This window comes from Polistes fuscatus, unplaced genomic scaffold (assembly GCF_010416935.1).
Source record: "Polistes fuscatus isolate 324 unplaced genomic scaffold, CU_Pfus_HIC Scaffold46, whole genome shotgun sequence".
NCBI classification, from domain to species: domain Eukaryota; kingdom Metazoa; phylum Arthropoda; class Insecta; order Hymenoptera; family Vespidae; genus Polistes; species Polistes fuscatus.
This window is the reverse complement of record NW_025113125.1, coordinates 174,852-186,362: the sequence shown is the minus strand read 5'-3', so window position 1 is coordinate 186,362 and position 11,511 is coordinate 174,852. Positions and strand designations below refer to the sequence as shown.

The 11,511-nt window shown below is 42.6% G+C and overlaps 2 protein-coding genes across 2 annotated transcripts; one reads left to right on the top strand and one right to left on the bottom strand.

The window, feature by feature from the left end:
- Positions 1 to 205: 205 nt before the first annotated feature.
- LOC122521748 lies at positions 206 to 3,989 on the top strand. The gene is made up of 3 exons (XM_043642504.1): positions 206 to 1,298; positions 1,364 to 3,279; positions 3,399 to 3,989. The coding sequence occupies exons 1-3, from the start codon at positions 206 to 208 to the stop codon at positions 3,987 to 3,989; spliced, it is 3,600 nt and encodes a 1,199-aa protein (XP_043498439.1).
- Positions 3,990 to 8,562: 4,573 nt separating this feature from the next.
- Positions 8,563 to 9,225, bottom strand: LOC122521747. Its single transcript, XM_043642503.1, has one exon. It carries the CDS (start codon positions 9,223 to 9,225, stop codon positions 8,563 to 8,565), a length of 663 nt encoding a protein of 220 aa, XP_043498438.1.
- Positions 9,226 to 11,511: the final 2,286 nt, after the last annotated feature.

Genomic DNA, 11,511 nt, shown 5'->3' with positions numbered 1-11,511 from the left:
TCCGCATTGTCAGATTTGCTGCAGACCGCATCATACATCGTTACATCGGACTGATACGAATAATCACGCGGAAAATTATGAAAGCCCGTCGCCAAAAAGGGAAGCTGTCGCGACCGCGTCTCAAACCGATTCTAAAACATTATGACTTAGGCCAGTTTTTCACGTTAACCCGCGAGGGACAACGCCTCAATTACTCATGAGCGCGATGTGTCGCGTGAGAAGGGGGGACGGAACTTATAAGCAATGCCGCGCACTATTAGACACCTGCGCAGCAGCGCATTTTATAACCGAAGACGTCGCGAAGGAATTACGTTTACCAATCAGACCGTATTCAATTCCTATCGATGCCATTAATGATACACGAACTCGATCGACGGGTATTATCGAGATAACAATTCAATCCTTAGATAGTCGATATAAACGGAACCTTTCCTTACTCATCGTACCCAAGATAGCCGACCAAGTTCCAAGCGAAGTCTTTCCTCGAGAACTTATTAAGATTCCAATCGATCGAAAATTAGCAGATCCTCAGTTTCACTTACCGCGACCAGTGGATATTTTGATAGGTTCCGGAGCCACGTTATCCCTTATGTCCGTTGGACAATTTCGTTTGTCACGCGCCCGCGGCGATCTAATACTTCAAAAGACGCAGTTAGGTTGGGTAGTCGTCGGCGGAATCGACTCGGAAGAATCAAAAGAAAAAACCGCACTGTTCGCGACCACAGAGTTGAGAGACCAATTAGAAAGGTTTTGGTTAATCGAGGACGCGATCGTGACGCGAACGGAAGGAACACAGGAAGTAGAATGCGAAACCCATTATACTCAAAATACAAAACGCGACGAAACGGGACGATATATAGTGCGTTTACCATTCCGCGAAAAGGGACACGATTACAGCGAGCTGTATCATATAGCTTTACGCCGCTTCCACAACCTATGGAAAAAGTTGAACGCGAACCCGGAACTTCGGAAAGAGTATGAGCGCACCATGCAGGAATATTTAACATTAGGACACATGTCGCTTGTCGAGGACGACCCGACGGGCGGCTGTTATCTTCCCCACCACGCCGTTATTAAATCAACCAGCACAACGACAAAGGTTCGAGTCGTATTCGACGCTTCTGCAAAGAATAATCAGGGCATTTCCCTTAATAGTACATTGTTAGTCGGGCCTACGATACAGGACACATTAGTGGAACATTTACTGCGATTTCGTACATATCGATACGTGTTAACCGCGGATATAGAGAAAATGTATCGACAGATATGGATACATCCGGACGATCGGCAATATCAACGTATATTTTGGATACATAAGGATCGAATTCGTACGTTCGAGCTTAATACGGTTACATTCGGATAGCGTCAGCACCCTTTCTCGCCATTCGGACCATAAAGCAACTAGCGAAGGATGAAAGCGTCAATTATCCCCTCGGAGCCGAGATTCTAAACCGAGATTTATACGTCGACGATCTCATCACGGGAACCGACGATGTAGAGACACTCGGGAGAATACGAGACCAGACCATCGAGATATTAAAACGAGGCGGTTTTAACATACGGCAATGGGCTTCCAATTATAGGCCGATTCTCGATAAATTAGATACAAAAAAGGTTAACGTCGAATTCTTCTCCGGAGAAACATCGATCCTAAAGACACTCGGAATTTCATGGAATACACATCATGATCATTTGATCTATACAGTCGCGCCGATAGACCTTCATGAGAAAATCACAAAACGTCGGATACTGTCGGAAATCGCGAAAATATATGACCCACTGGGATTATTAGGCCCCATTATCTTAACAGCTAAAATCTTGATCCAAGATTGCTGGAAAACTAAGGTCGAATGGGACGAGTCGGTACCTAATGCATTGCATTCCTCCTGGACAAGGTTCGCGGAACAATTAAAATTAATTGACAATTTGACCATTGAAAGACGTTTGATCATTGATAATCACAATGAAGTACAAATCCACGGATTTTGCGATGCGAGTCAGGCGGGTTACGGTGGCAGTTTATACGTAAGATCGCGAGATCAAGTTGGTAACGTACACGTACGATTATTCTGCGCGAAGAGCCGCGTGGCTCCACTTAAGGACACGACCATACCGCGATTAGAATTATGTGGAGCATTAACGCTTGCTCGACTATATAGAGAGATACGGGCATCTTGCGGAATAAGACCTAACAAGATAATCTTTTGGTCCGACTCCACGATTGTATTAGGTTGGTTAAGAAAGGATCCCAACACGTTGAAACAATTCACGGCGAATCGCGTACGCGAAATCCAGGAAATTTGTGTAGGGGTCACGTGGCGGCACGTACGTACAGAAAACAATCCCGCGGACGCATTATCTCGCGGACAACTTCCACGCGAATTCGTAAAAAACAATTCGTGGTTTCAGGGCCCTTCTTGGCTTCGCCGACCGGAACTTGAATGGCCAATTCAGACCGAAACAGAGACAGACGAACTACCCGAATTAAAAAATTCATTATTGATGACACGGATCGAACCGGAGAGCATCTTTCGGCGATTCTCTAACTACACGCGATTATTAAGAATCACAGCTAGATGTAGAAGATGGGTCAAAACCAATTCATATCGGGGAGAAATTTCGACCGCGGAAATAATAGATACAGAACGACACGTACTCAGGCTCATACAAAATGAACAATTTCGCGCCGAAAAGGATAGATTAACTGAATCGGGGGGAGTAAAGGGCGCAAGACTCGCCGCGCTAAACCCAATCATCGATGAAACGGGCTTGATTCGAGTAGGAGGCCGATTAAAGAATGCGAACTTACCTTTCCAGGAGAAATGTCCAATATTATTACCATCGCACCACCACGTGACCGATCTCCTCATCCGGAAATTCCATGAACAAAATTTTCACGCCGGCATACAAACTACTCTCTACGCTATACGCCAACGATTTTGGCTTTTGGACGGTAAGAATCAAGTGCGAAAAATCGTACGTCATTGCGTACGTTGCATTCGATTCCGTGCATCTGGCATACAATACAAAATGGGCGATCTACCGAGATCTCGAGTCCAAGAAACCATCGCGTTTTCCCACACTGGAGTGGATTTCTTTGGTCCAATCTACGTGAAAGAAAAGAAATACCGAAATAAGGGTCGCGTGAAGGTATACGGATGCATCTTCGTCTGCATGTGCATAAAGGCCGTGCATATCGAGTTAGTCAGCGACTTGACAACAGACGCTTTTCTGGCCGCCTTTCGACGTTTCACGGGGCGAAGAGTGATTCCATCGCACGTATATTCGGATAACGGTACCAATTTTGTCGGAGCGAACAACCAATTAAGGGAATTATACGCGTTAATCGAATCGGAAGAGTTCAAAACAAAGATCCATAATTACGCGACCGACCAAAGAATCTCGTGGCACTTCAACCCCCCATTATACCTCATTTCGGAGGTCTATGGGAGGCCGCGGTTAAGTCATTCAAACACCATTTTAGACGGGTGGTAGGAGAAGCCTTATTTACATATGAGGAACTGAACACATTCGCGATCGAAATCGAAGACATATTAAACTCGAGACCTTTATGCCCTATTTCGTCTGATCCGAACGATGCGACAGCTCTAACACCTGCACATTTTTTAGTAGGAAGACCTCTTAATATGCTACCAGAAGAAAACTACGAAAACACGCCGATAAATCGACTATCGTCATGGAAGCATATTACAAAGGTGCGACAAGACTTCTGGCGACGGTGGTACATCGAATATTTACGCGAGCTGCAGAAACGACAGAAATGGAATAATTCCCAATATAAACTTGAGAAGGACACAATAGTCATCCTCATCGATCAAAATCAACCCTGCATGAGGTGGCAATTGGGACGGATCATAGACGTCCATCCCGGAGAAGACGACGTGGTTCGGGTAGTGACCATAAAAACTACTCACGGAAACATCAAGCGAAACGCGACAACCATCTGTCCTTTATTAAGTGATAGATGAATAGTTTAAATATACACGCTAGACGAAATATTAATACATAATGTAATTTGCAATAGATAAGCTTGTACGTACAAGATATATAAGTCGCCTGGCCAGCGACATTATAACGACGCTAAACGATCTACGACAAACCCATTGTAACCTAAATTAAGAAATTAACGTCATACCTACGTAGGTTAAGAATATTGTTGATAGGTACCCTCTCAACGGGGGGAGTATGTACGATCGGAATCGATCATAGCCGAAAATCGATTGTAACTAAAAAACGATATTTACTATGCGCCCACTAAATCGATGGAGAATACTAGTAACCCGACATCGATAACCCCCACCACTCGACCGTCGAGTGAGAGCACCCTGCAGGGCTCATTAAAAAAGACATTCGGTCTAGTCCACCGCTGGACGCCTACGAGGACACTTGGAGACAAATTAATCGGAGGCAAGGAGCGAGAGGAGCATAGAAAGACAAGGAGTTTATCTGTTAAGCGAATGTATCTTACAGATATTATAAATACGATAGTGAGAAGTAGAGGCGATAATTAACGCTTAATCCAATCGCCGGAGGACTCCGTGTTGGAGGAATTTTGGCAAATACAAGCAGTATAATCAGCGGACAAAGAATCAAAAGCCCTTTTACATGCTCTCGCAAATTGAGAAACCGAGATGTTGTGACCATCGAACTTCAGTACTGCTTCTGTAATTTAGCGCAGTTTGATAGATGCATGTATTGTACGTGGAAGTGGAGAGGGCGGATGAGGTGCAGCAACTGCCCCTCTCAAATACTCTAATTCACGCTTTAATCGCTCGTTTTCTGTTTTTAAATCGTTACTATTTTCAAAAGGAGTAATAGTTGTGAAGCCGTGTAGCAGGCCGCGGGGAGCTACTTCGCGACAAATTTGGTGATCTAGATACAGTGATGAATGAGTCTACCGGAGTTCGCGAAGGTTCAAATCTATGAAAACCGTCAAAATTCTCACCTACGGACTAACGGATTTCATCTTCTGTTAGCTCCAGTCTTTGCTCTTTTTGTGCCAACTCCTTATTGCGAAATTCTAACTCGCTCTCTCTGTCCTGTCCAGTTCTTCCTGTCTTTTATACACTTCTATCTGCAATTTACCCAGCTCTTCTTGAAATAATTTAATCTCTTCCATTTTTCTTCGTATAATTAATTCCTTTTCTGCAATTTCATCCTGAAGTCCCCCTAACGTCTCGTCCGTTATAGGAGAATCTGCCGTGACTCGTGTACGCTCTGATACCATATTAAACCGTTTCCTTACAATCTCACTAGTATTTCTTTTTCTTTGTGAACCTTTCGATACCACCGATTATTGTGTCTTCTTTGTGAATATTACGATACCTCTGCTTTCAAAAGTTTTTTTTTATTTTTTTATCTTCCTTGTTAATCTTTCAATCGCACTAGTTTTTTTTTGTATCTTCCTTTAGGAATCTTTCGATCCCACCGATCTTTTTTCTTCCTTGGGAATCTTTCGATCCCACCGCTTTTTTTTTCTTCTTTGGGAATCTTTCGATTTTTTTTCGTGGGAATTTTCGAAGCCGCAACAAAAACCGTAAAAACAACATATACAAATAAAGACAAGATCACAGAGCAAACAAAACAAAAAATAGAAAAAAGAAGAACCTTATACAAGGAGGGAAAGTATGACACCGAAGAATACAGAGAGATAAGAAGAGAAACAAGACGGATGATAAGGAAAGACCAAGAAAAACATTATGAAGGGGAAATAAAATCTGTAATAGAAAATAACAAGAACATGAGGTGCTTAAGGAACAAACTGGGAAAAAGAGAAATAATCTCTATTAAGAACACACAGTGAGGGAGAATTAATAAGGGATAGAGACGAAATAGTGAGGACAAAAGAAAAATTTTACAAATCACTATACAACACACAAATTGAGAAGCCGGAACAAGCTAAGAAATATCCCAAAGTGATGAACATTGGGTCGGAAGAAATCCCGGAAATTAAGGAGGATGAAATCATGTACGCCCTAAAATCTATGAAAAGAAATAAGGCTCCAGGTGAAGATAACGTCATGACAGAAATGATTGAAGAAGCCGCAGAAATAATTGTCCCAAGGCTAAAAAATCTATTCAACTATTGCCTAGAACAAGGAAACATCCCGGAAAGCTGGAACAATCCCTTGATCGTAATATTATTCAAAAAAGGTGATACATCATTACTTCAAACTACAGACCGATTAGTCTGCTCTCGCACATGTATAAACTACTTACAAAGATCATCACTCACCAGTTATCGGAAAAACTAGACGATTATCAACCAGTAGAACAGGCAGCCTTCCGGAAGGGGTTTAGTACATGCAACCATCTCCTCACAGTGAAAATTCTAATAGAGAAATCAATCGAGTACAATTTCCCTCTGTATATGGCCTTCATTGATTATGAGAAGGCATTTGACTCTATCGAACACTGGGCACTAATAGAAGAACTGAACCATGCACGAATTGACTCTCGATATATACTAAACCGATTAGAAGCATATACCAACATGCTAGAGCAACCATCAAAATGTACGAATGCACTAACAGCTTGCCGATCGAGAGAGGTATTAGACAGGGAGATACAATCTCGCCTAAATTATTTACTTTGGCACTCGAAGGCGTCTTTAAAAGGATGGACTGGACGGGTAAAGGAATAAATATCAATGGCGAAAGACTAAATCATCTAAGATTTGCAGACAACGTTGTTCTGTTCGCGGAAAATGAGGAAGACCTAAAAAATATGATAGCAGAATTAGAGCAAACATCAAAGGAAATAGGACTTAAAATCAACCTAAGTAAAACAAAGACAATGTGTCGACAAGACCCACAAATAACTGTAAATGGAACACGGATAGACAACGTCAGGGAATATATATATATCTTGGACAAAGTGTGACACTGGGAAAGCAAAATATGGAAATAGAGAGAAGACAACGACTGGGATGGGTAGCATTCGGAAAACTAGCTTTCATTCTGAAAAACAAAAAGATACCCCAGCACTTACGATCTAAAGTATTTGACCAATGTATTCTCCCTGTCATAACCTATGGAGCTCAAACCTGGACCCTTACAAAACAAATAATAACAAAACTGAAAGTGACACAAAGGGCTATGGAAAGGGCAATGATCGGTATCTCATTAAGACACAGGAGAAGAAAGGAATGGATCAGGCAGAGAACTAAAGTAACTGACATAACAACAAGAATAACACAGTTGAAATGGGATTATGCCGGACATATAGCTCGCATCAAGGACAATAGATGGAACGCTAAGATGCTCAAGTGGAGACCATGGGCGGGAAAAAGAAATAGAGGTCGACCAGTAACTCGATGGTACGACAATATTAAGAGATCAGCAGGACTACCATGGATAAGAATCGCACAGGATAGGGAGAGATGGAGAACGTTAAGTGAAGCCTATGCTCAATGCTGGCTCAAAGCCTATATCAATAGCTTCCATATTTAATGCCATTCTACGTCTAGGATACCTTCCTACCACCTGGAAAATAGCTGTGATAACGCTCATTCATAAACCAGGGAAAGCAGCAAGTGAAGTTACGTCATACCGACCAATTAGTCTTTTATCCGCTCTGTCTAAACTATTTGAAAAAATGCTAATGATTCGCCTCTACGCTGAGCTGGACTCTAAAGTTCTCCCTGATCATTAGTTCGGATTTCGAAAACACCATGCAACAATTGAGCAAATTCAACGCATAACTAGAAAGATATCACAAGATCTAGAACGGAAAAAAATACTGTTCAGCGGTATTCCTGGACATTAGGCAAGCCTTCGACAAAGTGTGGCACACGGGACTGCTTTACTGTTGAGGAAATAAAATAAAAATTGAGATGGACGCCGAGCACTTTACTGCTGGTCTGAATTTCAAATAATTCCGTTACAAATTGGTAGTTGATAAGTGATACCGTACGTGAGGCGACTTAAAGAACGTTTTTGGATTATGTTAATCCCTGAGTGGGCTTTAAATGATTATATTAATCACGTGAGTGGTCAAAGAAACGGAACGAGATCGACAATGAGCAAACTGAGATTCCTTTTTCGTGATCACGTCGTAACCGTTAAAGAGATCAAACTGTAATGGCTGCTGGAGAAGCCGGCGTTGCGGCGAGGCGTCAAAAGGCGCTGAGGAACGAAGCGTAGTTTTCTAGTGCGACAACTGTCGGTTGGCGCCGTTCTTTGGGAATGCTTATTCCCAAACATTCCGCCCGCCATCAGCAACGGGGTTGATGATGAGTCAGGAGTTTCCTTGTGGAGTCACCAGTAGCACGGCGAGCTTGGCTATTGGCCGGGTGAGCGTGGTGGTTGTCGTTTTGAGAGACACCACCCTAGTGAGTTCATCTTCCCCTAGCAACAGCTTTAGTACTATAGCCATGGGCCACTTTCCTGGAGGCAGCCTCTCATCAGTAAGCAGAACTAGAGAGCCGATCTGTATATTGTTGTGAGGGTGCTGCCACTTCGAAATGGCTTGCAATCGCTGTAAGTATTGAGTAGACCACAAGCGCCAGAACTGCTGCATCCGCTGTTGGATGAATTGCCATCAGGACAGCCGATTGACCGAGACGTCTAGAAGTGAGGGCTCGGGGACCGCATTGAGAGCGGTCCCAATGAGAAAATGCCCTGGGGTGAGCGCTGTCGTGTCCTCTGGGTCATCTTTGAGCGGCTCCAGAGGTCGTGAGTTGAGTATTGCTTCTATTTGAGCAAGGAGCGTGGATGCTTCCTCGTATGTGAGTAACGTGTCTCCGACCGTGCGCTCGACGTGGAACTTCAGCGATTTGACCGCTGCTTCCCACTTACCACACATGTAGAGCGCTGCAGGTGGGTTGAAGTGCCACTGTGTTTTGTCTTGCACTAGTAGCGCGGAGATCTTGAGATGTCCAGGTGAGCTGCCAGCGAAGCAGCGCTTAAGTTGCGCATCCGCGCCCAAAAAATTGGTTCCGCAGTCGGAATAGAGTGCGGACGGGGTCCCGCGTCTTGAGGTGAACCGTTTGTATGTTGAGATGAACCCTTCAGCTTTATAGTCGGAGACCACCTCAAGGTGAGTGGCCGATGTTGTGAGGCAAACAAATACGCAGATCCATCCTTTATAGGTTTTTGCCCTGCGGCCTCGCCATGTTTTGAGCGTAAGTTGTCCAGCGTAGTCGATGCCCGTGTGGGAAAAGGGGCGTGATGGTGTGATTCGCGCCAGAGGTAGTTGGCCCATCAGCCGCTGGGAACGGATCCCCCTGTGGCGAGCGAGTTATATGATTCGGTCTCTAGGCATCTGGTTGCCGAGCCAACGTCCTTATCATCATAGGTAGAATAAACATCCTCGATGCCCGAGCAAGGCGACTTGAGATAAAGGGCCGTTCAATTGGAATGCGATGGGGGGGGGGCACAAGGAAGTGCTTACCACCACTTCTCTCGTACCGGCGACGAACTACTCTTTGTCGGGCATTCAATCTGTAACGACGTATTAATCAGTAAAAGTATTTTAACTAACTTCTTTTAGTTTGATTATTTACTCACTTACCTGAACAAAATAAATCATTCGTTATTACTTACGTGTGTGAATTCATACCTCGTACACTGTAACTTAACTGGCGCAGCCGGTAGGATACTGTGAGGCTGACAAATCCGGATTCTCCGCCATACCTTTGACGGAAATCATCAAAGAGGAGGCAGCAGGTGTTTTAACCCCATTGTCACAGTCCACCACGTCGAGCTCTGAAGCCCACCTGCAAGCAAAGTGTCATCTGGAATCACCAAAGAAAAGTAGTAAGTCTTCGGAATTCCTTTCACTCCATTTCATTATAACCCTACCTCAAATACGATTGTTACGTAAAAGCAATTACTATAAAAGTGATACATACGTACATATAGAGAAAGCGAAAATCAAAAGAATCAAATAAGCATTACGAATATACAGCGTGTCTTTTATTATTTAATACTTACGTTATATAATTAAAATATAAAATAGTTCAAAATCAAAATGCACAAATTAGTTTAGAAAAATTTAAACTAAGACTAGAAATATGGCGGGACGCGATTCCCATTTATGAGGGAGGAACAAGGTTTTTATCGCACTTTTTACAAACATGTGATAAGTTTGTCGAGAATTTGATAACGAAAGACGACGCTATAAATACATCATTTTTTGCGCTTATCAAGTTAAAAATACGGGGGGAAGCATTGGATTTAATAGTCTCATATAACCCGGCAAATTGGGTCGCGTGTAAAACGCTTCTAATAAATAGATATAGCGACGCTAGTTCAGAGGAATTATTATTTAGCAAACTTAACACATGCTACCAATTACCGAATCAAAGCTACGAAAGTTATGCTGATGAGATCAAACGGCGATTGAACAAACTGAAGGAGCATATTCAATTAAATATTCAAGACGCACAATTAATCATCATGAAATTTACGTTTTATGAAAATGTTGCAAAAAATGTATTCATTAGTGGTATTAGAGAACCTATCATACACATCTTACGCACTTCGAATTAGGAGATATCGAAGCCTGTCTAGCGAAATGTAGGAGACTGGAAAGCTATGAGCAACAAGCGGCATTCCTCAATTTTACAAAACAACGAGAGATCAAATCAAAACCTAACGGTTTCGGTACAGGCAATCAATCAAGGAATTCTAATCTCTTCAACGTACCCGGAACATCGGGAAATGGAAATTTATTCCGACCATTTCAGCCACAGCCAGTAACTGCACGGGCACCACCCAGAGCCATAACAAATTTTGAAAATAATTTTGGAAAAGGTTCTAATAATCAACCTGGGCAACAGAACTATAGATTTACACCCATGTCGATGGGCACTGGAAATACCAGTGGGCAAAGGGGGAATCTGGTTGGTAGATCAAATAACTTACCGACATCAAATAACAACGTTGCTAAACCGAATAACTTCGTACCAGGAGGAAGTAATTTCTTTAGGAATACGGGACCTTCTCATTTTATTTCGGAAGAGCTATATAATCAGGAAGAACAGGAAGAAACACCAGAATGTCAGGAGGAACTGCCTTTTATTAATGATAATGTAGACGATCAGGGGAATGGGGAAATAACTGACGCTGAAAATTTTCAGGGGGACCGCAATTTCGCCGGAGGCACATAATCAATTTAAACAATATTGGAAATTCGCCCGAGTTACCACACCTCGTAACTACCAACCCATCATTAAAAATTCTCATAGATACTGGAGCATCGTCATCTGTCATAAACCCAAAAATAGCATACGAATTATTTTCAGAACGTATTTTCCCATATAGGTTTGAAATAAAGTCTGTGCACAAGGTAACACAGGGTACGCATGCTCTCACGTTTCCAATTTTAAAGGAATTTGGAGACGATACTCCTATTACATTTTTGATAGCACCTTAGCATTCGACATATGACTGTTTAATTGGAAATAAAGATTTACAGAATTTACAAGCAAGTATAAATTATAAAACCAAAACATTCAGCACAGGAAAATTTGAGATAGATTATTTG